General features: G+C 34.7%; 1 protein-coding gene across 6 annotated transcripts in view; it reads right to left on the bottom strand.

Moving 5' to 3' along the window:
• Positions 1 to 827: 827 nt before the first annotated feature.
• The window catches only part of rdgA (retinal degeneration A), a 133,277-nt gene continuing 107,552 nt past the window's right edge, over positions 828 to 26,552 (bottom strand). For all 6 annotated transcript variants that reach the window (XM_069052731.1, XM_069052734.1, XM_069052733.1 and 3 more), the window contains 16 exons: positions 17,683 to 17,821; positions 12,548 to 12,751; positions 12,106 to 12,235; positions 10,412 to 10,539; positions 7,429 to 7,782; positions 6,584 to 6,794; positions 6,335 to 6,527; positions 6,182 to 6,284; positions 5,804 to 6,092; positions 5,617 to 5,745; positions 5,363 to 5,561; positions 5,149 to 5,310; positions 4,533 to 4,596; positions 4,324 to 4,481; positions 4,110 to 4,273; positions 828 to 4,056 (listed from right to left, as the gene is read on the bottom strand). In XM_069052731.1, the coding sequence (XP_068908832.1) occupies positions 4,007 to 4,056; positions 4,110 to 4,273; positions 4,324 to 4,481; positions 4,533 to 4,596; positions 5,149 to 5,310; positions 5,363 to 5,561; positions 5,617 to 5,745; positions 5,804 to 6,092; positions 6,182 to 6,284; positions 6,335 to 6,527; positions 6,584 to 6,794; positions 7,429 to 7,782; positions 10,412 to 10,539; positions 12,106 to 12,235; positions 12,548 to 12,751; positions 17,683 to 17,821 (2,677 nt within the window). In that variant the 3' untranslated portion in view covers positions 828 to 4,006. The remainder of the gene's footprint in view (positions 4,057 to 4,109; positions 4,274 to 4,323; positions 4,482 to 4,532; positions 4,597 to 5,148; positions 5,311 to 5,362; positions 5,562 to 5,616; positions 5,746 to 5,803; positions 6,093 to 6,181; positions 6,285 to 6,334; positions 6,528 to 6,583; positions 6,795 to 7,428; positions 7,783 to 10,411; positions 10,540 to 12,105; positions 12,236 to 12,547; positions 12,752 to 17,682; positions 17,822 to 26,552) is intronic.

Genomic DNA, 26,552 nt, shown 5'->3' with positions numbered 1-26,552 from the left:
CGTTTATTGTTTGCGGTATAATTCTAAAGAACAGTTGATGATTTTCTAAGTATTTTTTTTCAGATCGTTTCGTCTTGTAGCACATATGTTGTGATCACATTGCAGTTTTTGTATTACGAACGCGAACACACAAAATACATACAACTGTGGAATTAATTAATTAGCTAAACATGTTTACTGATAAAATGCTATAGTGAAGATATTCTATTGATGGTTTAGTTAAGTAATAAATTTGACCTTTATTAATTTTACTGATACATTAATTAGATTGAATATAGTAGTTACAACAATAATACAGTACAGTGTGGAAACTTTAACTGGAATAAAATTCGTAACTTGGACACTTCGTAAAGAATACAACGCACTATCTGTTTCCTGAATATTTTCAAAGCCTACGTTTAAAAAAAATAAAAACCAATTTTACAAGTTGATGATTCCACCACTCGCCTACGGCTCGTGTTGCAATTTTTTTCCTCGTGAATAATTAATTTATAGGCGAGTAGAAGACTATACTTTCTCCACGACTATACAAAATCTATACAATCTCTGAAAATTGAATTTAATTTGATTTTTGACTATTTGAGAATTCAAATTGTGTCTGGTTGCTACGCGACGCGCGACTTATTGTTTACAAACGCATCCGATTGGCCGACTTCCCGTGGATTCCAGTTTGGCATCCACGGTGCGTGGAATTAATATTACGAGTATTTAATGGTTGTAGAGAAAATATTTACCCTTCAATTAGGAGCATCTCTGTGGAATTTTTTATGTTTTGTTCCATCATAATCAACAAAAAAGAAGTAGTCTACAAAATAAAACAATAAAACTCGAATTCTTTAACATAATTATATTTAATAGTAATATACATAGTTAGGCATAGAAAATTTGAAAATGATAAAATGGAAGTTAAAATTCTCATCCATTTTGCACAATATACAGTGGGAGATTTTAACATTAGAATATGTATTTGCTATGTGCAAATATAAAAATATGTGGTCGTGGTGCCATAAAAACCCTTCACAAACTGTGCTACAAAACGGTGCTAACTCGTGTTGTTAATGGTGCCAATAAAATAAATCGCGTGGTAAAATTTGATCTTAATACAGAAACTGATCAAGTTTCTTCAATTCAGTAAAATGAAATTTCACCACACGGAATTTCAATCGTAGTATTTTATCTTCTACAGATGCACATAACTAGACACATGCTTGGACCCTTAGTTATCTAAATGGACAGGTTAAAAAGAAAATGCCAACATAATAATAATTGACGTGTCCTCATAATTTTTTACATGATCAAATTGGTAATATTGAAGACGAACAAGGCAGATTGTAACAGATGAACCAGTAATTCGGTAATTTAATACGGTTTTAGAAAGGAATAAATCGATACAACGATACACGAAACCAACACAATTTTTTTCCTACGTCCTGTATTTTAATTGTGTTGCTTTCGTCACAAGGAATTGTAAAAATTCTTCGGCTATTATAAAAATGTGGGTACGTGCAAATACTACTATAATTCTACAATCCTATACGTTGTTTCGTTTTAGTTTTTTGGTGTCAGATTAATATAGAATAACTAGATAACATTGTAACAAGTCCTTTAAAATTCTACTGCGTAATATACAAGGTGTTATTGAAAGTTGTACAGATATTTTAACAACGAACTACTGGCTTCACGTAGAACTCGGAAAAAATATTTAAAAAATTCTGTCAAAAAATAAAATGACATTTATTTTTTGTGCTACCATTTTTTAAAATTTTCTACGTTGTCCTACAACCTTGTAGGTAAAATTTCGGCACATTTTAAAAATACGTCCTGTATATCATGTTTTATAAAATGTACGCCAATGCGAAGTAACCTATAGAAAATATGCTTTAAAACAAGGAAATCGCATTGGTGTACGTTTTATAAAATATGATATACAGGGTGTTTTTTTTAAATGTGCCGAAATTTTATCTACGAGGTTGTTTGACAACGTAGAAGACTAAAAGCAATTAAAAAAAATTGTAGCTCAAAAAATAAATGTCATTTTATTTTTTGACATAGAATTTTTTAGATATTTTTTCCGAGTTCTACATGAAGCCAGTAGCTCGTGATTAAAATATCTGTACAACTTTCAATAACACCCTGTATGTGAAGATTAAATTTAATTAATTTTTTTTAAGTCTACACCTTTTCTAGTTTAAAATCATTCAAATGAGATTAAAATCCTGGAAAAATTATTTACGTATGTGTAGGTAGCTTCATCAATTAAAATGAAAGAAGAATCGAAACACGCGTTGCATTTTATATAATTATGAATCTTATATCTCCGTAAGTGACAACTCTAGCTTATATTTACTATCGATAGGTACTGCAATGTTTAAATAACTACCGCTAAAGCTAGTCAAGATGAATTAAATTTACAAGATAATTACATAAATTTATGTACATTTAGTTTCGATCACATTTTCATAGTAACTAGTGAAAGAATATCGAGCGAGATTTGTCCATTTTCCATGGAACTAAGTACTACATAATCGAACCGATTAATTTTAGGTGCACTCAAGAAACTATCGATTTCTAGCAGACTAAAGGAAAAATACTTAATTTATTAAATACGTTAATACAAAAATATCAATAAGATATTTTTCTTTTACAATTAATACTGGCAGTAAAATACAACAAAAAATAGAGTGGTTACGTAAAAATTAATTAGATTCTATCATGTTTTTATAGCGATGGATTTCAATTTTTTGTTAATTAAAAATGACTTGAGTATTCGTATTGTTCGGTAATTTGTTGCTTGTAGTCGTTCCGATGAATATTTTTCTCTCCTGATTAATTTTTAAGTATGTATTCACAGGATAGCATTAACTAAAGTATGTAAGGCATTTATTTTTATAAATAATTACAGGAACTTCACGGATAAATACAGTATATCCTTCGTTTGAAATATTTTATTTTAGCCTAAATTGACTTAACTTAGCTCACAATCAAGCATTTTTAAGTAATTTTCACGTCCGGTAAAGATTCGGAAAGTTTTCAAGTTTGTCGAGAAAAGCGATTGATCAAATGAAGATATGTGTTCCTGTAATTAGGTCTACGACTAGTCTACCTAAAGAGTGATGCCTAAATTCTACGTATTTACATACTATATTGTTATTAATGTTTCAAATCCTAGATGCTTAATGCAGTTCAAAAATTGAATAATAAAAATTTTAAAGAGACAAAAATGTATACAACTATCATACATGAATAGCACTTACGACAATTATTATTTAAAACATTTATAGATTGTCTTTTCGGGAAATATTGAAATTCGTTGCTGTACTAATTTACACAAAGGGCCAAGTTTCTCAAAATGGCTTTGCCGAAGACACTGCTGCGTTTTATTAAAATTTTGGAAATTGCAACGACTGTGAATTTGGAAGAGGATTTAATTTTGAGAAACGTGCCTCTAATAACATGCGTTCTTAAATGTAATAAACCAGAACATCGACGGGATAAATACTAGACACACATTCTAATTTATTGCCCTGTGTTCGAATTTCTTAAAGCGAGTAACTCAACGAATCAAATCAAACGTAACAATTTAAAATAGTTAACACACTTATATCTACAGAATCTTACAGGAATGTCATGAGTGATATGTTCTTTAATAAATCTAAACATTCATTAAATATGTACAGTACTTGTTCTGATTGTTCTCCTTTCTTGGAAGAATAATTATAATCTCATATCACCTAGTTTTCTAGTGCAAAAATATAAGCCGAAATTTGCTTATACATTTTTACAAGTAAACAACTAAAATTTTTTATCTTTAGTAAATAAATAAAACAAAACAAAATACGCTAATGAGAAAGCTTAATTTTAGTATTATCACATTTGTAGTATTTTAGGTACAACAATACATTTCTTAGCATTTCTGAATATAAGTAGTAAGGCAATTTTAGAGAAACAGTGTGACAGAATAATTTAATACAATATTCTTGAATGATACATTGTTTTATTGCTCTTTTCATACGACAGTCCCCAGACTCGAAGATACCAGCTGGAAATGTTCTTGACCTGAAAGATGAATCGTCCAAGTTTGTCAAAGTGTTGAAAGCGCAATAACTCACTTTCGAAATATGCAGCCAAATCGTGATCATCAGACTGTAAAGCCAACAGCCTCGGAGTTAAGCCTCGATGATCCGTGACGTCTAAAGCTGCACCCCCAGCGACTAACATGCAACAAATACTCCGCCATTTATACGCCGCCGCTTTGTGAAGTGCCGTTTGTCCCCTACAATAACAAATACGTTCCCGTGACACTTCAAAAATCACACCACTCACAAGTTTATATCTTTGATATTCAGTATTGAGGAAGGAGCATATCTGATTATATATTTTACAATATCCTTGTGGCCGTATCGGGATGCGTAGTGCAACATCGTCTGTCCTGCGGGATCTTTAGTCAGCAGCGAGTAGCCTTGGCTGTGCAATTCTTGCACCTGAAATGTGAACTGATGCAAAGTTTGGTAACACGGAAAGGGGTTTTATACTGTTTTCAAATCGCCGACTTTCGCAGCTTTCAAAAGCGCTTCGTTGGGTCGGTGTGGGAAGTCCCTAAAAAGAAACACACGAATTAGGGAACAACTCGGGAGGAAGTCGTTGCGTTCAAGTAAAACAGTGCAAGTCAGGCTTGAATTCTTACCTATAAACATTGTAAGATTCTTGAGAAAAACCGAATAGTCTCTCAGTGATGCTGCATGCACAGTATTGATTAAGTGTACAAATTTGTTGAAAAAGTGTATTAAAGAGTGTGATAAAGTAATCGTGACAGTTGATCTTGTTAACTTGTGTTAAGGTCAAGAGGATTTATTAAAAGAACTAATTCATAGTTAAAGGAAATTTTATTCTAGAAACATGCTAACAAGATTTTCGATAAACTATACATTGATAAGGATATTTTACATGCAGTAGGTCAAATATTATAATAAAATTGGTCAAATGGCCGTGTAGGCATTTCGCTAACTATATTTACAGGGACAGTCTAGCGTATTACAACTGAATCTAGGCGAATTTTGATCGATTTCCTATCTGATTTTGTCTCATTATTCTATCTCGATCAAAGGCTTGGTATAAAAATAAGTCAAGGCTAAAATGAAATTCAAGTACCTTCTGATTTTCACGCTAGCATCGGGAGAAATACGCGCTAATTGCTTGTCACCATTTTGCTTCTCTACTGGAATTGTTTCGCTGGGATACTCTTCGGGAGACTGCAGCATCTTCGGACTCATCGGCGGCTGATCACTCGGTGAATCCAAGCTACCCTCATCGCTAAATCACACAATTCAATAATTAATCACAACAATTAATCACGAAACTTTACCTGACTCGCATTTCCGGAATAATGTATGACGTTTGATTAATCGAACTAGGAGACGGTGCCGCTGTCTCATCTTCGGGAGTTTGCGGAACTGTTCCGCCGCCACAATCCAAGATGTACAAATTCTCCACGGCGATATCCGACACGTAATGCAAGTTTTCCTGGGCCTTATCTATCCTGAAACACCTTTCAGCAGTGCACGCTGAAAGCGACAAAACTGTTATCGCAGACAGTCGATCGTTACGGCTGACACTCACAATCCAAGAAACACCACTCGGGGAACATCTTCTGATGCTCTTTGGAATCTTCGATGAATTTGTTGATCAGCGCTCTCACTTGCTCCAAATCCCACACCGGATTCACCTCTATCGTGCCGATACTTATCGCTACAAAAACATGTTTTCCAATTTTGTAAACCTCAACGTCTCAAGACTCTCGACTTACCCGCTTGAGTCAACAAATCCTTGTCGTAGTGGTGTTGCTCATAGTCGACCATGCCAATTCTGTGAACACAGATTTTGAGATTGTCAAGAGGTGTCTGTGGTACGTTGGGTTTTCCACACTTTCGTTTGGACAACATGGGGGCTTTATTCAAAAGCGACAAGTTTATTATCGATGGGTTGAGTTTACAAGCTTCTCCGTCCACTTGCATGGGTATGGTTTTGGAGGTGACAATCTTCGCCGATCTGCATTGAGTGATGCACGTACCGTGACCTCCAGCTTGAAGCAGAGGCTGCAAGAATTTTGAAGATCAAACCATCGAGCTTTGGCGTTTTTCAAAATGTGCAGAAATGAGTGTGCCAAATCCCTAAACTTACTCACAAGCTGATATGTTGTCAAACCGACGACTTCGATGAGACCGTCTTCGGTGCTCGGTTCGTACGTCCCCATTGACCTGTTCCAAGGTCGCGTTCCGCCGCCATAACTGCAAGTCATTTGTTTGTATGTCACACGTGTGGAGACCGCGTATTTTACCTGGGAATGTTCAAGAAGACGATAGCGTGGACTTTGAGTTCTTTCAGTTTATGTGTCAAGTCTTTTCCGTCGCACTCTAGAGTGACGAAATCCGCCAGACCTTTCCATTTCCGTTTGAGCAAATCTTTACCCCCCATTTGACCATAAAACATCTTGTTTCTTAATCTAGAGTTGAATTTTTCAGGATGAGCTTCTGCAATTCGAACACACTTGAGCAAATTGTTCTTTCATTATTAAACAGGCTCCAACCTCGAGCTTCGTGGAATTCTAAGGCAATATGAGCATCGACACCTAATGAATAATAATTATTTACAACGTTGAGAGGTAAATTATCCTTGCCGTTCTCGTTAGCTTCTGCGTTAGGGTTCTTCTCGACTTCTAAACACCACCTATCTAGTAACACAGTTTCGCTACCGCTAATATTGGACAGGATTTTAGAAATTGGTTCGTCGGTGTAACCCTGCAAAATTAATGAAGTTGCTACAAAAGTTACAATTACATTAAACAATTTAGACAAAGTTGCCAGCCAAGAAAGTAAACGTTCCACGTTCACTCACGTCATTACAAATTCAAATACACTTATGTTTTATTATTTACCTAAACCTAATTGGTTTAGTTAATTTTCACAAACTTTATACCGACTTCGTTCAAAATTAAACTTCACGCTCAAGGTTCATATTGGTCCTTTTAACGAAACTAGGATAATGTGTGATGTGACGTATTATGCAGAACATTTATTGATTTCGTGTTTTAATAAACCTCTCCGCCAATGCTCAGACAACGAAAATTAACAGGTAAAAGTTCACGAGGCAAATATTTCACCAAAAAGCGGATAAAGCTTTGAGATTTAAAGTTGTCAGCAGACTGTCCAAGTTAGATTAAAATTATTATTACCAAAGGATCAGAGTGAAATCTTGAAAATTGATTTTCTGAACGACGCAACAACAAATAAAAAATCCAGAGGCTGCAGCGTGTGAAAGCTTCAATTATTATTGGCGTCGGTCGTTTTTGCAAGTTGTTTTTTTTTTACATTTTCGTTTACGCGATGGTTCGAATCGCCAACAGAACTAGAGAATTTGTGGAATTAGCCTTACCCCGCCCCATCCGAGCGCCCTGGCCAGATCATTTCCTGTTCCAAGAGGAAGAACCCCGACGGCAGGAGCGGGCGAGATCCCGATTTGGTCGATAACACTCAAAACCCAACCGACGGTTCCGTCCCCGCCGCAAGCAAGAACTCGCAGGTTAGGCACTTTCTTGAACATTTCCAAGCCCATCTTGGGACCGCCCTGCGTCAGATCGAACACCTGTCTGGGATTCAACAGCCACTGGAATTTCTGCAGGAGTTTGGAGCCTTGATTGCCGCCCGATTTCGGATTGATGAACACTATGACGGGAGTCACGTTGGTCGACGGTATCGGTTTGATCGCGAACGTCCTGTGTTCCTTATCCTGCGAAGATGGAAAAGAAATGCTCAAAGACACAGATTTATTCCCCGAAGAGATTTCGAGTCTCCCAGATTTGGGAAAACGAATCGGGCAGGTACGGGAGAGAAATCTTCTGACGTGATGTTTAATTTTTCTTTATTGCATCGCGCTCTTTGACAGCGACTTTAATGTTGTCTCTTGAAAAGATCGCGCGCTGTGTTCATGGATTCCAATTAATCTTCTCCGCAGCGAGACATGATTTTTATTATTTGAAAGATATCGAATTACTCTCAATGTACTCTTTGAAGCCAGATAAAATTGCTTTCTTTTGATATGTTGTGAAATCAATCAAATCAACCACCGCTTTTTGGATTCTGAATAAATTCCTCTCGAAAAAAGCGAAAGTAATTATATATTGATCTTGAAACATACTTCACTGATCTTTTGAATATTAGTCCTCTGATTAGTAGGATCTTTGGTCAACATTACTCTGACATAAAGACATTTGATTATATAATACAGGGTGATTTACGAGGAATAATGAGCCCGATGGAATAGAAAATGCAACCCGCAATTCATCAGGAGAAAAACCCGGACATTTACCGCTTCGATGTCCGGCTTTTTGTTCCAATGTATTGTGGGTTGCATTTTCTATTCCATCGGGCTCATTATTCCTCGTAAATCACCCTGTATATAAATTTTGTAACTAACACAAGTATAATTGGCATTTATTCTTTATTGTGCAAACTAAAATAGTTACTTGTGTATCAAAGCCAAAAACTGCATCTTCTTCGTTCAAATCTGAGTTTTCTGGCTGAGGCGCAGCCGAGGCTTGAAAACAAGCAAGGACACAAGACATCATTGGAAAAATGACAAATTTATTTTGTATCTACTTTTTTCAAATATGTACATATTTATTAATACATACTTATTAACATTTTTTTATAGTATTTGTTATCAGCTTGCCAACAAAACTAGAAATTTACTTATTTACATAATTTATGGTGACAGGACAATTATCGGTTTTGTCGGTTTCGTTGCTAATTTGCTAAAGAAACAAACAGATGGCGCCATGGTCAGCGTCCGAAAAAGAATTACTTTTCGTCCGCTTGTGAGTACGTAAAATTACCGTTTTCATTAAGGGTGCCTAAAAATTATGTTTTGTCTGTGTTGTCGTTATATTTTTCTAGAGGAAGTTGAATCATTGGGGAAACAAATTTATAATCCTATCTCCATAAATGGAGGAAAAAACGGGGGTGAGAGGTTTGCGCCCGGTATAATGAAACGGTCCAACTCGACACTGCAAACGAAAAACTTCCGTTTGAACTTTTCGCCAAAAGTGTGTTTAATCTGATTTAACTTTGCCGTTTACAGTTTTGGTCTATACGGGATGTTTCCGGCTGTCGTTGACAACTTTGTTATTGTTAAAGTCATCGAGTTTGTCAAATTAGTGAATGAATTTTTGTTTAGAAATGTATTATTCAGGGTGTCATCGATAAAAACTCAGCTGGCGTTGGGGTGGATAAAATGCCCAGGAGCACAAAACCCATTTAAATAAAAGGTGTCAATTACTGGGACTTCTCTCAGGAGCATCAAATTTATCTAAATGTCCATTAATCGTGCACTGCCGAGGGACGATAATGTAATAAGGACCGTTGAAAACAACCGTGATTTCACCGAAAATATGTCTTTGTGTAGAATGAACGTTCGCAGACAATTTACTGACACTGGAATGTTTTTGCTAAAGCCAGCAGTGGCAACTGGGAACGCGACAAAGGTGTGGAAATCGCTGCGAAAGTTTGGACAAAGAATTTTTTTGTTTTTTTAACAATCGTACAATAGCTTGTAGTGTGATAATAAAATAAAACTTTGATAGTGGTAATAAATTTAAAAATAATTTTAATTGTAGCAGTTTCTGTCATTATTTATTTACAAACAAGAAACTTATAAAAGCAATCATTTGTGACAAAATTCCTATACAAGGTGATTCATAACTTCATAAGTAATAATGACCCCGACGGAATTGAAAATGCAACCCACAATACATTTGGAACGTAAAGCTCATCCAGCTGTATTGTGGGTTGCATCCTCAATTCCGTCGTGCTCATTATTATCCATGAATCACCTTGTATAATAGATCTGAAAAAACATTTTTCGTATTTTTTCAATAGAAGAAAAAGTAAAGCCATTTTTTATTACTCCTATATCGTTGTAGATATACATTGTTAAATTTTGTAATGGAAGTATTCCTTAAGGTAGCTTTCGAATCATTAGGTCTTGTACTTTCCCCAGAACATATCTGTTCGTAACTTAATTTCACAACATAATATACCCTGCATGTCGTCTTTTTGGCAAGCAATATTGTATCGTTAAGGTTGGTTTTCTGTCTTGATCTTCTTTCCAGAGAGGAATAAAACTATCCTGGTAGCGACGTAAAATCTAATAATCTCCAACTACAGGGCAGTAAGATGCTGCACAACAGACTGACAAAACTGAAGTAGTGAGCTCTAGAGATAACTACCGTGAAATTAAATTTATTCACATGATAAAGACATGTTTGCAAGAAAATGGCGCTTATGCTGTGATTTAAACCGACAAGCTTTAGTTGGAAAATATTTTTCGACAATCTAGAAAAGTGTTATGCAAAACTCACCTTGTCTTTGTTTTTTCTTTTACTGGAAGCCCGTTTCTTCGGAGATTTTCTGAGACTAGATTTGAAACTTCCTTTCCTCGGCAACTTAACTATCCAAGACGGAGGAACCACAATACTGCTGTGAACACCTGAAATTATCAAATAATAATAATAAAAATTAGAGCAAACTCACGTATAACAGGTGCAAAAATACACTATGTATAAAGTTTGGAAATTTAGTTTTCGTCATTACTGTTAGAAAGGGTCTTAAAAGAAAAAAGTTATCTAGGCCACTTTGCCGTGGCTTTAGATTTGTAATGTAAAATAGTGGCGGGAGTCCACCTGAAGTTTCTCACGCAGAAGAAGATTAAACTAAATTAAATCGCTAAAGAAGTTATTTGAAAATTTGGAATGGCAAGGCACAAAGTATCAGAGTGAAATCAATAAAAAAAAGTTAATACTGTGGGGGCGGTGGAAATTGTTGAAAACGCAAAAAAGTAAATGCTTTTGATGAGAAACTCCCCGTGTGATGCTAGTGCCAACTGACACAATAAAATTTTTCTTAGCAAGTGGGAGGCCTGTCAGATCCATAAATATGGAGGCGGATGACAAAATTCTCCCCAAACTGAAGGTTTTTTATGTAGATCGTATCGTAATCGATTTATCAATCAAACTACTGGATTCATAAGCTCGCGCTTTATACTTATTCGTCTAAAAAGTAAAATGTGTATGATGGAAACTGTTGGTGTAAATTTAAATCGTCCAGGATAACGTTGAAAATTTTTATTGTGGCTTTGTAAACTTTAAAATATCACAATAAATACATGAAACATGCTTTGGATAATCCGCAAGTGTCATTTTTTAAATCACAAACACATAAAATCAATTTGTCAAATCAATCAATGCGAAGCAGAGTTTTTCGCATTGATTCAACGGGATTGGGTTCTTGCAGCCCATCCGTGACGCGCACTCATGACAGCAAACGAGAGAATTATTTCTGTGCTGGTAAATTTGTTTTCCTAGACATAACAGTTTGTGCCACATCGTACTCTAGACGAACAGGATCGTTGTCTATTTTGCATTTTCGCTGCCTCTTCCCGCTGTAAAAATTATATTTTTAAGTTTGTGTGGAATTGTTTGTTTGAAAAGCTCCGTTCCGTCTGTTAATGATCGAAATTCTGATTGTTATGTACTTTTGATGATAGATGTATTTTGTTGATTATTTGATTTAAGCAATTAATTACGTCAATCAGTAAAACTCAAAGCGCAAACATGTAAATATACATCTTGTAATTATTGCTGATGTTTCGCCTGCAGATTCCACATTATTTGCACCATAATCGTCTATAATACGATTATTTCGCACATTACAATTAAAGTAATGGTGTTTTTAAAGTAGTTGAACAAAAATAAACACGCGTTGCTTTAATCGTGTCTAATTTAATTATACGAGTTTTGTAGTTGCGCTGCTGCGGACCGTAATTTAGATCCCTTGGCAAGAATTCCCCTTAAGACAATTGGGGAAGCAAGTTCATAATAGTGACCCAGAATTATGCTTTCATCATTAATCAAACCGTCTTTTGCTTTCCTGTCCGATGCCCACGCATACCTTCGCAAACTCAAACTTAAAACATTGACGAGGATTTAAATAAATTTCCGCCAAACTTCCCAATAATGAAGAGGAAAAGGAAATTACCAAAGTTGCTAAAGCTTACCTAAATTACATTCTTCACCTATTCGTTGGATATTGAAGCAGGTGTCTTTGTTATGGTAAGCTGCCTTGCACCACGAGCAGCTAATGGCGACGATTTCCTTGGAACTAAACGACAACTTCGACTGGAATGACTGCAACAGAAAATACACTTCTATTGTCCTTCTTCTGACTCATCTGTTAAATGTTAGAAAAAATGCATTCGCAGCAAGATTTGTGTATTTATAGAGCGTTTGCGGATTTGAAAAATTCACACTTTATCCAGAGATAATCTCGACCGCTCGAGTAATTTCCAACCAGAACAAACGTCGGTGAGTCCAATTTCGTTTTCCAAGATAAATAATTTGCGGCGCTGCGTGTTTTTCTTGGGACAAGAGCAAGTAAATTAGAGCAATCTAGTTGGTCCTAAATAATAACAGGATCCGACCCTACTTCCTCCTCCTCACCTTGCCACATTGCCGACATTTACCCTTCTCTGAACGTCTGTGTACCCAGTGGTGATGGATCGAGGTCTGTTCCCTGTATTGCCTCACCCCCACGTCTCTGAATGTAGGCTTGCATGTAAATCGCATCTTATCCATTAAGATCCCTATGCAATTTTGGTGCGCCACCACGTTGCAGGCAGAACATTTCATCCGTGCTCCGTGTTTCTGAAAAAAAAATTGTCTTAGTAGAAACAAATCAATAGCAACAATGATAAACGTCAAAAGGATAAATCATTTCAAAAAGCAGAAGCGGTGTAATTAAACGTTATTCAAATTAAAAAATTCAAGATTAATAAAATTTTGATTTATTTTTTTGGATAATTTCTACCAAACGCCTTTAAGGACCATTTATTGAGAGCGAAATTTTTGATACCTCTAAATGCATATTAATGTCTCAAAATATTTGTCAATTAACGGGACAATAATAAGTGGAAAAGAAATAAAACACAATAAAAAAGAAGCTGCTGGAAAATACAAAAAATTAACGACAACACCATGTTTCGAACAGAAGTAAGAAAATTCTTAGATTTAGAATATCAACAAAATGTGCATGTGCATGGCATTATAAAAATAAAATTTTAGAGCTTGCGTAAGTAGCATTTTAAGCCCTTCTTAGAAATATAAAATCATTTAATATTGCAATGTAATTTCTTCTTTTTTTTTGTTGCAAAATATTTATTGTATTGAGACAAAAGTTTAGATTCTGTCACCCGAGCGCCCTTGCGTCCGGGGCACTCTGCTCTCTCATTAGCCGGCCAATGAGCGGGCTTCGTTCGTGCCGCGTTTGGTCCCAACATTCCTATAAATAGATGACACCGGCCGAAATTCCTTCTCTTTCGTTCACGTTCCAAACGTGTTCGTTTCCTTCACTTCTCTCCTCTCCCTTGCATCTCGAGAGACAAATTTAAGATTTTGATGAAAAGAGATAGAGTTTTAAAAATATTGAAAATATTTGAATTTAACAGAATTCATTCACAGTTTTGTCAAACGGGGGATGAGAAAGTTGGGTGCCTTAGGGCAATCGGCCACAACCCAAACAACCGTAGCTTCATAGATCACTGGATTTTAGTAAGATGTATAGGTACAGAAAGCACAGTTGTACATACATATTTTCATTTCCACGGTAATTTATTTCTCAAAATTTTTAATTTTTATTTATATTCAAGATTTAATCTCACTATCATTATTAGTTAATTTCTTGCACTGACGTAACGTAAATTATTTTCTTGGAGAATTCATTTCGAAATAAAAGTTTTCATCAGAAATTCTTTCATTTATTTGTTGTAGCGAAATATGTGATTCCTTTGCATTGACAATTGGAGAACATATTTTAAAGAATTTTTTGTTCAATATTTGTTCCTTAGAGCTCTCGTCGTTGGAGAAGCTCCACCAGCGTCCATCGTTCTAATTAGTTGTGGTCACGCCTATAAGGCTGTGTCAGGTACTCAGGTAGGCGGGATCAGAGGTCTAGGCGACACTAGCGGTCGCAGTGGCGCTAATAGGAACTATTGGTTCGCTTGCAATGCGGGTGTTCAAATATTTTTTGTTTATGTCCATTTTTTATCTGAATTCATTCACAAACGAGTAGAAATGCTCTCGTGCCGCGGCTGCATAAAAAGACATTGAGTACTGCAAACAATAATCAATTGCGTTATTAGCGGAACCGCAAAAAGTTCTTAATTGTGTTCGGAATGTTGTGTACGTGGAAAAGTTGTGCGCTTCAATAATACATATTTTTTGTGTAAAAAAAAAGAAATTTCCGGTTTAAAAACCGATTTAGAAAAAAGTTAGCGCCTCAAAAAAGCGACCTGTGGTGTTGTTGCCACATTTTAATTACAAATGAGCAAGTTCAAGGACAAAATTTAATCCGGAACGTTTTTACAGTAATTTTTGAAATTTGTCGGTGTAAAAACGGATTTAGAGAACAGTTGGCGCCTCAAAACAGCGATCAATGTTATTGTTGTCATATTTTAATTACAAATGAGCAAGTTCAACAACAAAATTTTGATTCGGATCGTTTTTACAGTGCTTTTTTAAATTTCATTCATGTTTCAATTAAAATTGAAAGATATTCTATGTAATCCATGTGTACACAACGATTCATTGTTGTCTTCCCTTATTGAAAAATGTAGAAGCATTATTTTTTATTGCTTTTCTTGAACACACAATTAATTAAACTCGATATTTTCCGTAAAGCACGTGTTGTATCCGTAAACCAATGGTACGATGGGGTGCCGCCAGGCGGCGCCACCCGTCGACATGCACATAGACTTCTTGCTCCGAATGAAAACCATCGCCATATTTACCAGGATTCAGTATTACCATTTTAGTACTATAGTACTAAAACTAGTACCTTCTGGTACGACTTTTACATTTTTAGTACGTTTTGAGAATGAATTTGCTTATTACTTTGATTTTGCTTGCTTCTATCTGTAAATTGTAATTATAAAAAATATACCTATTGTATGATATTATCTTTGGGATAATTATTAATTTATGTGTTGTGTTGGCAACAATGCGCATCACTGGGTCACCCGCTCATCAACCGAGGACTGTGATCGGTGTTCAGCTGACACTTAAAAAGAGTCTCTCATAAGTCTGATGAAGCTCTTTTTTTTTTCCTTCGGCTTGACCGAGTGCTTTCAAGGGATATTCGCGGGAGAGTAAATTTAACAGGGGGAGACAATTCAAGTCTTTATAGCATCTAGAAATTTATTTTAAAGCTGTTTTATGTTTTATACATCCACTTATTGATTTTACACCTTTATTCATTAAGTATCTATAATAAAATAAATTTTCAATTTATTGGTCAATGTGTAAAAATTTCTTTCAGACGAAAACTTCAATCACAAATCTACCAAAATCATTCACAAAATTTTTCCTATTTACTCTTTTGGACAAAACTTTACCAAGACACGTTTTCTTGTTAAATAAAATCACAACTCTCCTAATCAGGTCTCTCGAAGAACCTAATTTAAACATCATGAAAAATGCAACACACATTTTTGTTTCGGTTCCAAAAACATCATCCGAGGCGAAAACGAGAACACCTTAAACAGAGAAATTTTACAAAAAAAAATGCACCATTTTTTTGTGTTTTTAAATTTTGCATTCGACCAATAGGTGTTAGCAGAAGCTTTTGAAACTTTTCAGTTTATTCAAAAACTTTACATTCAGCGAATAATAAATAAACCAAAAACTAAAGAACTACGAAGTTGTTTTCAGGACCACAAAAAACTAGTTCATTATTTTACAATAAAAACATTGAGCTTGTTATTTTCGTACGTTTCAGATTTTTTCAGGAAAAAAAGACCCGCAACAACCTCTGTTTTATTAAATCATTACTGAACATACTGACAAGAACCCTCTCATATTTTTGGAATATGATAACCAGCTACTAACTCGAAGCGATTTAAGCAAGCTCAACACGAATGTTGTTGTGAGTTATATTGCTGCTAAAGCCGTTGGAAAATTTCGAAGCGAAGCAGCAATTGCGTCAGCTTGCAGCTTCCGTAAACTTGCATTCGAAAGTCTTTTTTAAAAGAGCAACAGCAGATTAAATCCCGGAGAGAAAGATTTTCAGAAGTGATAATTACGACTTAATCGAATCTTCGATTCAAGTTTTAATTACCACTGCTGAAAACTATCAAAACTTATTCAAGTTAAATGTTTTGTTGGTTGCGTTAAAAGCTTGTTATCATAAAATAGTTACCAGTAAATGTAACATGAAATATCTTTTAATAGCAGAATAATCTTCTTTTTTAAGTGATTGTGAACATTCTTTGTCAGTTTAAATTTATTCGTATCTTATGAAAGAAATAAAATTGTTGACAATTCTTGTAGTTTTTGCTTAAATGTCAGAAATAATTAAATTTTCATAATGTATCAGCTCAGGTATTTTCAGATTTCTCAATAATTTTTAGTTGCCTGTTGTCGCTGTTTTCCAATTTTAACAAAGGGTTAATAATTTTGTTTTTTATTTATAAAACATAAAAAATATAATTGTGGCACTGTGTCTTGACACAACATTCGACCACCCACAGATTACCTTAAGTCCGTTAATAAACAATTGGAAATAAACATACACACACAGTCCAGAAATAAACTTTTATCAAAACAGAAGTAAAAGTTTTGGAATGACGTCACGAAATGTATGAGAAATTTTCGTTTCATTTTTAGGAAATCAGAGTTAATTCTAGGTCGCTTGAAATGTATGATTAAACTGTACTTCAGTGAGATCTGTCATAAATTCCAAATACCTTATTGGCGCGCCTAGTTACTTTTGCTGGTAGTGCCAACTTAACGACCAGTTCCCAATCCAATAACTTGAACTGTCAACTGTCAGTGTGAAGTCGTCAACCATTCAACAACCGGAAGTTACTCCAGTTCTTTTTGATCACACTGTAATTGTTGGATTTTTTGTTCAGAACATTTAATTTTGGATTTAGTAAATAAAAAAAGAATCACACTTAATTTTGTGTTTCCAATTTCCGATTATTGTGCAAACAAAGTACTGGATCTTTCCACAGTTTATTGAAATTTACCAAATTTAAAAAAATGTGGTTGTATTTTTTTTTACGATATGCGAAAATGTAGGTTTTTAATTTGCAGCAACTGATAAACTTTTCGGAGTTTTGTGTTGAAAATACACTCCGTTTCAGAATAACTAAAGGTTTTGTAATCGCATTTAAATATTAGTATTAATTGAGTTGAAATTATATTTCAGCTCTGGGAACATTCACACATTCAAATAATCTCATTGTTCTTGGAAGTAATATATCAGGAAACCAAATACAACGCGCCGCTTCATTATTTAGGCATTATATTCCCTCATGTTGATTTTTGTCAGCGTGTAAATGGACGGGGGCGGCTAAATCTAATTGTTAAAAAGTTTTAATATAGGTACGAATTTCATCCCCAGCAAACAAACTGGCGAGCTGTAGAAATCTCCTTCTGACAACACAAAAAATCCAATTACAAATAATAAAAAGGATGCGTAAATTTGTATAGAATAATGAATGTTGTGTATGACGTGATACACTTTATTATTCACGTATCCTTTACAATGGCAGTGTTTACAATGATTAAGTTCTTACCGTGCAGTCCATATCTCCGATGTAACAGAAGTCCCCGGAAACCGACGTGGGTACCCACAAGTGGTCACCGTTGGCTGCAGTCTCTCCCCAATCCGGAGTACTCCGGAGGACTCTCTCGCCCACATCTCCGACGACTTTTCTGTAAAAAACATCAACACCTCAATTCACATGTTTACCAAAATTACGCATTTCATTATCTACCATTTAAATGGGGATTTAAATATTGTTGACGTTTTTTTTAAACGACTTGTTTACCAAGTCTTAATGACGGAACGAGAACGATACAGGACTCGACTGAAAACTGTGTAAATTAGGTAATTGTAGATCATTGATTTCATTGATCTGAATATTGTGACTAACGAGATAAGCACGGAAATGATAAATGAGATAACGGGAATGTCAAAGCTATCTGAACCAATTAAGTCCTTGCTGAGTAAATTTGCCGTATAAATACCTACTTTTGAATCTAATCGCTAATGTTAATCAAGTAAAAATGTATCGAAGCGGCAAATAAAAAATCCAGAGTCGTGAAAACTGAATACTTTTTTGCTTTCGTTGTGCAAATATGGGCTCTAGGGGGAAAATCACTGAATTGTATTTTTTATTTGTTCGTTAGTAATCAGTCAAGGTGGATTGCTGCGGAAGAAGCCTGTAATGTTTTATTTTGAAAACATTGTACAGATATGGATCATTGTTCACAAAAGAACAGAGAAAATTCGCACCTTTTCAGCGAAAACACCGATTTAATTGCACAATGTTGATAATGGTAATCGATGAATTTAATTAATATTCTATTTTAAACTCCTGCGGATGTATCGAGGATCATTATGGCTCATTAGCTTAAAGAGTATTTTGTGGACGGTTGACGATATGAGATATGGCTTGTCAAACATCAACTACACCGGGAATCGATTTTCATACTCACAAGTTCGAAAATCTAATAATACAAAAGCAATTCTCGCATTTTTCGACGGAGTTTTAAGCAACAACACTTCTCCGACCGCCAGATCTGTGATTACATTTAAAACCAATAAATAAAAACATGACTCAATACGAGATCGTAAATAAAATGAAATTTTATCAATTTCTGAAAAATGGGTCCTGTCCGTATTCATGATGAAAGCAATATATTAGGAGGGCAGCGACCATGACTTACCATTAAAAATGTAAGCTTCGCAGAACTTTCGATGAGGCAACGCGTCACAGTTAATAAACCTTATACAAGCGAATGCAAATTTGACGTGAATATTTTAATATTTATCTTCTTTTGAAAATAGTGAATTCCGAGCGAAAATTAACACAAACGAATTTCAAATTCAGATCTCAAACATAAACTGAAATTAAACAATGAGGCAGCTGAAAGTTCAGCAAAAACTCCAGTTTTTCAAAAGTTTTGTGTAAATATTTCTCGAAAACATGAAAAAATCAAATTAACAATTCATCGAAGAAAAAACACAACAAAGAATCAATAGGGGAGAAAATGGTAGCCACGCTTTTCCAAACGTGGGCGATTCACATTAAAATAATGTCCAAAAAAATAATCAGAAAATTACGGTATTAATGTAAAATTTCTGCCTTCTGTTATTCGCTTACTGGAGGTATTTTAATTAATACAGTAAGAAAAATTTAACATTAATTATGAGCATGCTTCCTTCTTAATTAATTATTCATTACCTCCATATTAAAATTGAGACTGTTAATTTATTAAATGTGCCTGTTAAAGAAAATTCTTGTTTCATTAAGGAAGTATCCTCAGTATGCTTTTTAAGGTTTCTGTTTTTTAGCAGGAACGTTTTCAACGGAAATATATCATACAAATCTCTGGTGAATTACAATTTTATTGAATTTACCTGCTCATTAAAATCTGTAAAGATACAAATTTTTCGGTATAAATGTTGGAGTAATTTACAAGGGTTGTGCATCATTTATTACTACAGTTATACAGAGTCATTATAAATGATTGTCCCATCGTAGTTGGCGTTGAAAACCCACACAAATTTTAGATGTGCCGCAAGCCTCGCAACGTTAGACAAACTATAGTATATTTTTTCCTGGTAGGCGGTTGCGCGCGCCATTTACAAAATCCTGCAACGAAATGCGACCTCCCTATTGGTTACTCTATTCCACTAACCTACCAGGAAAAAATAGACTATAGTAGACAGATTTCCACTACCGCCGGTAATATAGGCGATACTAGTCTCACTCATGTATGAGGCTTGCGGCACATTCAACTACGTCACCAATGCCTACTGCGACAATAAGAATTCATAACGACCCTGTAGAATAGAAGCATGAGTAGGAAAAATAAAAAAAGATTCTCAATACCACCTAAGAGTTCTAAGACACATTTGATGTCTTCAAAAAACCTTTGGCCTCCAGCCACTTATTTACTTCTGTCATCACCGCTTGACCATCTGACACTTGACTGTTACGAAGGTGCTGTTGTAATTCTCTTTAATATTAATCGCTTGGGCGGAGAGGTTGCTTCAATATTTGAAAACCGTCATAATGTTTAGCGGCCACGATAACGTAGACCGTAGAGCATCTATAGAGAAGCCACAATCTTCTGCTAAATTCACAGTAATTTATTTGCACTGGAGGGATTCAATACTGAGTGCATGTTCACAAAATTTTTCGAGATATTTAAAAGTTCTGGATAATAGTTTTTTCTTATTTTTCTCGATTGTTATGAGATGGATAGTGTCCAAAAACCTTATTATTTCCGCAATGGGTTTTAGTCATCCGTTACACTTCCTCAATATGTTTCTGCCATAAAACTAATCATTCAAAGCTTTATGGCCTCCGGGTTATGATTAGACCTGAATTTCCGGTTAGTAATCGTGTCGTTAGACTAGATTAACTTTTGACATGAAAACGAAAATAAACTCGTATTCCCCAAGCAATTATTTATCCCTTACCTTCACTAATTTAGAAATTTCTACCTTAAATACAAATTACATTTTAATGTTCTTTCAAAACAACCAAAAATCCTCTCCAGCATTACGTCACTCATTATTTACAATATATAAATAGCTATTTACAGTCGAGTGTGGGAAGTTACATTTTGCAGCGCGAAGTTTAATTTGAAACACGATGCGCAGCGGAGTGTTTCACAAACTGAGCGTTGCAAAATGTTTCAAACGCAAGGTATGTATAATGCTTTTTGGCCGTTAAAAACAATTACTACTTTTCGAATTTTAATGGAACGCACCCAAGAATTGTCAAATGTAAAGTAGAACCGACAGATGGCGCTGCTGTTTTGATTTCTTTTAGATTTTATTTTCTAAAACTAATTGAATTCAAAATGTATACATTGTTCTCTTGAAACTCAGCTTCATCCATTTAAAATTGTAAAAACAAAGTTTTATGTGACGTGAATAGTGCGTATTTGCAAAGTTTCCATCACAGAAGGCCAAAAAACAAATTTCCTCGCATTGCAAGTTAAACGTGGTCAATATTTTGGAGAAATCTTCTTTCGCAAATAGGTACTATCTTTCAAATCATAGTTGTTGACCGATCTAATTCCACAAACCGGATGCATCTAACGCGAAACGATTCTTAAAAATACTACTCAACCTTTTTCCACGTAATGATGTTTTTGCTGATAAATAATTTATTCTGACGTTTTAACTGCTCCCAAATTCTAAAAATATATTTACGAGAATACCTGATAGAGTTGATTACAGGACGAGCAGGATGATCTATTCAAGGATAACAAATATAATGCCGTGGATCGAATAAATAGAGAGGAATCACCGAAACAAATCGAAATGGAAGGCTTCACTCTGAATGAGTAACATAAATATCTCAGGAATGATATAGACTACATAAGCAAGGTGTTAGGATTCGAGAATACGAAACGAACAGATGATCCTTTTTAAATTCGGGACGTTTTTCTTCGGAGTAGGAAATGTCTTTTTGTACTTCGTTTTGGATTTAGAATGAAAAATGTTCGCGTGCGTTGCAATCTCGACTAATGTTTAGTTAAACTAGATGAACTAACTTACAAGTCGTTTGCTATATGTATTTATAAAATATTTAAATTTATTCAATTAAAATTAAAATGTATTAAACCAAACCGCCTACAACTCTGGAAAAAAAGAAGCAAATGACGTGAATTTGCGGTAGTGTGTTTAAACTGATAAGGCAATTGTTGCACCAGAAAGAAAACCTTAACGTCATTATCGCCGTATTTATGTTAATGGGAGATGAAGTAATAGATAAAAGGTGCTGCGCCCCCACGGAAACCGGATTCTGATAAAGATGGTTTCTAGTTTTTAAATTATAAGGTAATCTATTTTTACGGATCGCGTTTTATACTAATAAACAAAAATTTTAATATTTTTTCCAACGTCTGCACAATATTTTTCTAAGAAAGATGTTTGGTAAAAATTTGGAAGAAGATACAAGCATTTTGGGCATTCATAAAGTAAAATTTAAAAATTATATTTATAACTTTAACAAATTGTATCAATCTAAAATAAAAAATAAATCAGATTTTCCATTTTTTATGAATATAAATAATGAATTAGTTTGGGAGAAATATCAGACTCGGACGTACCATTAAATAATAAAAATGTCGTTTGTTGAAGAATAGATGAACTCTGCGAAGAAATATAAAATTCGTCTCAAAAATTTACCAACGTACTCGCATTTTTATATTTTTTAAACTTAAAGAAATCCGAAATTTATCGTCAATAAATTTAAAAAACTTTGTTAAAAACTTCCATATGTCTCCTTCAAAGTTTAAAGGACAAAAGAAAAGTTCCTCATTCTCATTATTACTTCTTATCCGCTGCTGCTGCTGGTGACAAATTAATAGGACCGTTTTGATTATATTCTTTATATTATGACTGATTCGCCAGAATATTGAATTATTTAAATTAGGATGGTTTTGTGAAAGTAAAGGATTTGAAATACAGAGAGTCAAGATATGCATTATCGTCCTTATTCTTGTCGATTAACTAATGAATTAATATTTGGTGATTATTAATAGCCATCTGTCCTGAGGTAGGAAATTATTATTTCAAACTAAAAAGTGAGTGTTGACAAAATGGAAAAAATAGTGCCTGTCCGTCAATCAGTCACTCATTCATAACACACCGAAATTCATTATAAACGAAGCACTTGATTGAAAATATGTTAAGTACTGTGGCCAAGCGCCTAACGCGCCACTTTACATTCGGGAGGTCCCGGGTTCTAACCCCGGTGCCGCCTGACCAGGTGTGGGTTTTTTTCAAATGTTTCCTCACACCATCGCATCGTGGTATGTCTCATATCACAGATAAGGCGAATGCTGGGTCAGTATCACCTCTCCTTCCGCACCCATCCTCACCGTACCCATCCCGAATCTTCCTGTCAATGTGGCTGAAAAGGCTCTGGAAAGCCTCAGCAGCCCGCCCCTCGTCGGGGGAATGACAGATGTATCCTTTCCTTTCCTTGAAAATATATTTAAATGAAGTCCATTGCGGTAAACAATAATTTAGTCAAAATATTGTTTCTAAAATTGAGGTTTATTGTTTGATTTTGATTTACATTTTGTCTGATTTCTTAATGAGCGATTAATTTTTCATGCTTTTCATGTATAAACAATTAATCTTTCTGACCAAAACTGTTTATTTTCATTAGCAAATTTCACTTCTATAAATTGAAACACTTGGAAATAATAACAATAGCACCGCAACATGCACGAAATATTTTACTTTCGACAAAATGTAATAATTGTCACTGAACCTATTGTACTTGCATCTACGTGAAGGTTTGATGATTAATGACAAGGTTGTTGAAAAAAAATAAGAGGGTTCTCGAACAAATACATATGAACCGGTTGTTTCCAAACATGTAAAGATCGTTTTGTTTACATTAAACAGAAAACATTTTTGTTTGTGTTGAGTAATAAAAAATTCAAAAGTTGTCGGTAAAATTTTGCTTTAACACCAATATTTTTCTATATTATGCTTTTGGACAGGTTCAATCGCACTCACAAAATCTACAAAACATTGCACCAATACGCAGTGCACGCTGCAGTTCTAAATGAGTCGATTCTGCAGATACTGCATCATTTGAACTTGAGTCTGGCACGCTGCAGTTCTAAATATGCAAGTCGATTCCTACAGTATCATTTGAGCTTGAGTCTGGTCGCTGACTTCACTGTATATATGAATTTGAGTAAATATTTGTGTTTCGAATTAAAGTTTTGTTTTGAATTGATTGGAAAGCTTCTCGTCTGGACGCATAAAAATGTAATTTGATACACCAACACATTTTTCTATATTTTTTGTATGTTAACAAAAAGGTATTTACGATTTCATATTTTTATTGGCATTAAATTACGGAATAACAACAGGATAATTTGTGTCCAAAACAAATTTAATGAAGCCATAAATTCGGCTGAAAACTTGAAAGGACAATAAAATCTGCAATAATGACTTCGATCACTTTAAATGCACTTCTCGTCTGTTATCTTAAGTAAAAATCGGCCAGAAAGATAAAATGCCAACGTTCCAGTTAAGTACGATTCTATTTTTAATGTAGAGTGGACGTCTGCAGCATGTGGTTTGCCAACAACCCTCTATCAGCAGACCGCGTTTCTCTTAAAAACGAGTGCTGTTGCTTGCTGACAATATTTTTCCCATAAGCAAAGTTTACGAAGCGTCCGTTACTTTCAAAAATAGGTATACGATGACAGTGTCCCAAATCGATTTATGATAGATGTAGCACAACTCTAAGGGCAGCATAGATATTCCGGTGGCGAAAATAAAGTGGTAGTGAACGAGACATAACCTTTCCGTAATACGATTTTAAGCGAGCGCGCGGAGAAGCCAATACGGCCAAATGCGATTAAAATGACAGGCGAACATCCATTATCCTTTTTCTTTTGATACGGTTGTTTATCGTATTTTTCCTCTAACGACTCGACCCATCAACGAGTGTAAGGAACTAAGTGACAAATTATGTGGCGTAGTCGAACAGGAACAATTCAATTCATCCATAAATTTATGGTGTAATTTTGGGGCGGAATGGTTGGAGAATTAAAAGCTGAAGGGAAGGAAAGATCGGGATGCGAAACCATCCGCCTTTAAAAATTTGCCACTCTGCTTAACATGCTGGAAGAATATTATTTGACATACGCACACTCCGGAATTCTTTACATATCACGGATTAATGGCGGCATTCATCTTCGACTCTTCTCGTAGAATGGTGCAGCTTCTCCTTCAATATATAATAAATATATAAATCAAAGATTGCAAAGTAATAATTCACTTTGACTTCTTCTACCGATTGAAAAATATGGAAAACGTGCTGAAGACTTTTATGAAAAATGGAGTTGTCGGGATAGAATTATTAAACACTTATTTTATCTTCCTCAGAATCTTATTATTACTATCGATTTCATGATTATGTAATTTATGAATACGTTTAATTGTAGTTTTGTTCTTTTGTGTGTTTATAAAATCAGGAGCGTCTCTACCAAACAATATTAATTGTATTAATTTATTCTTGTAATTTTCCACAGGCATTTTCACAACGTGATCGTGTTGTTTCTCGTAAATATTTTTTAATATAGTGTCAGATAAAACGACCCAACTGATATCGCGTTGTAGAGGTACATTCTAAATCACTTTGATATCTAAATGGATAACTTTCAAAACAGCAAAATTATCTGACATTATGCATAGATCCTAGACAAAAACAATACTGGGAAAATGAAGAAACAACTACATAAGCTAATTTAGGGCTCAGTTAAAATTTCTATTCCTACGTTCTTTTATAAACTGTATTTCGTTTCATACAATCTTTTGTAAAATGTATGGATACTCCATTAATCTGCAAGAATGTTGCTCTTGACCAAAATCTAAATTTTTCAGAGATGTCACTTGTTGATAAATAACAAGTTTAATTCCAACACAGGGTATTTCACGAGTGATTTCGACGGTATTGACAATGCAACCCACAATACATTTCCAAAAAAAGCTGAATGCTGAAATGAAAATATGTAGGTATTCAGCTTTTTTGCAAATGTATTGTGGGTTGCATTTTCAATTCAAATAAACCAACTGGTTGATGTACTCGTAGTTTCGCATATTTCGTATATTACGATACAAGGTCGGTAAGTGGGTTATAACAGATTGGCACAAAGTTGGTGAAACGAGATCCCAAGGGAGAGTTTTTCCGGATTTCTAGATCTGTTGTAAGCACTTAACGAGCGAGTACCGTATAATATTTTTGCGATACCGTTTTTACTTGAAAACAAAAAATGCTGTTGGTCGAAATAATTTCAATAATAGCATTATTATTTTCAATTAATGAATAATTTTTGCATATTTTTAAATTTCAATCATTGGTTTGGCACTTAATTCGTCTTAATTAATAATAATATCCCCCTTTAGACTAATTATTGGAACATTATTTTCTGTTCATAACGTCAGTAGTACCGTTATAATCCATTACAGTTTTATTACTTTCTTGTTTCCATAACAACCGACACGGAAACGAGTGAAAGTGTGTGGGTAACGCAAAAAAGTTAATTTCAATTAAAATTTTCTTCACGACTAGGAAGATGTAAAGTGTCGTTGACAACAAGACGCACAAGTTTATAAACCTTGAGGCATACCAATGTAACAAGCCAATATCTTCAGATAAAGGCCATTGTGACGAACAATCAACTGACGTTCATGTAAATATAATTTAACAAGTCGAACAAGGGAATCGGAGATACTGAACAATGAAAGTTTACGAACAAGAATCTGATGATTAACACTATCGAACGCTTCGGGAAAGTTCACCGAGATCACATCAGTTTGCTGTTTCGAGTCGAAGGACTTTGATATATATTAAATGGAGCACGTCAGATTAGTGGTCACAGATTT

The sequence above is a fragment of the Tenebrio molitor genome, chromosome 7, assembly GCF_963966145.1.
Source record: "Tenebrio molitor chromosome 7, icTenMoli1.1, whole genome shotgun sequence".
In the NCBI taxonomy this organism is placed as follows: Eukaryota; Metazoa; Arthropoda; class Insecta; order Coleoptera; family Tenebrionidae; genus Tenebrio; species Tenebrio molitor.
Note: the sequence above shows the minus strand (reverse complement) of the source record. Positions and strands in the feature narration are given on the sequence as shown.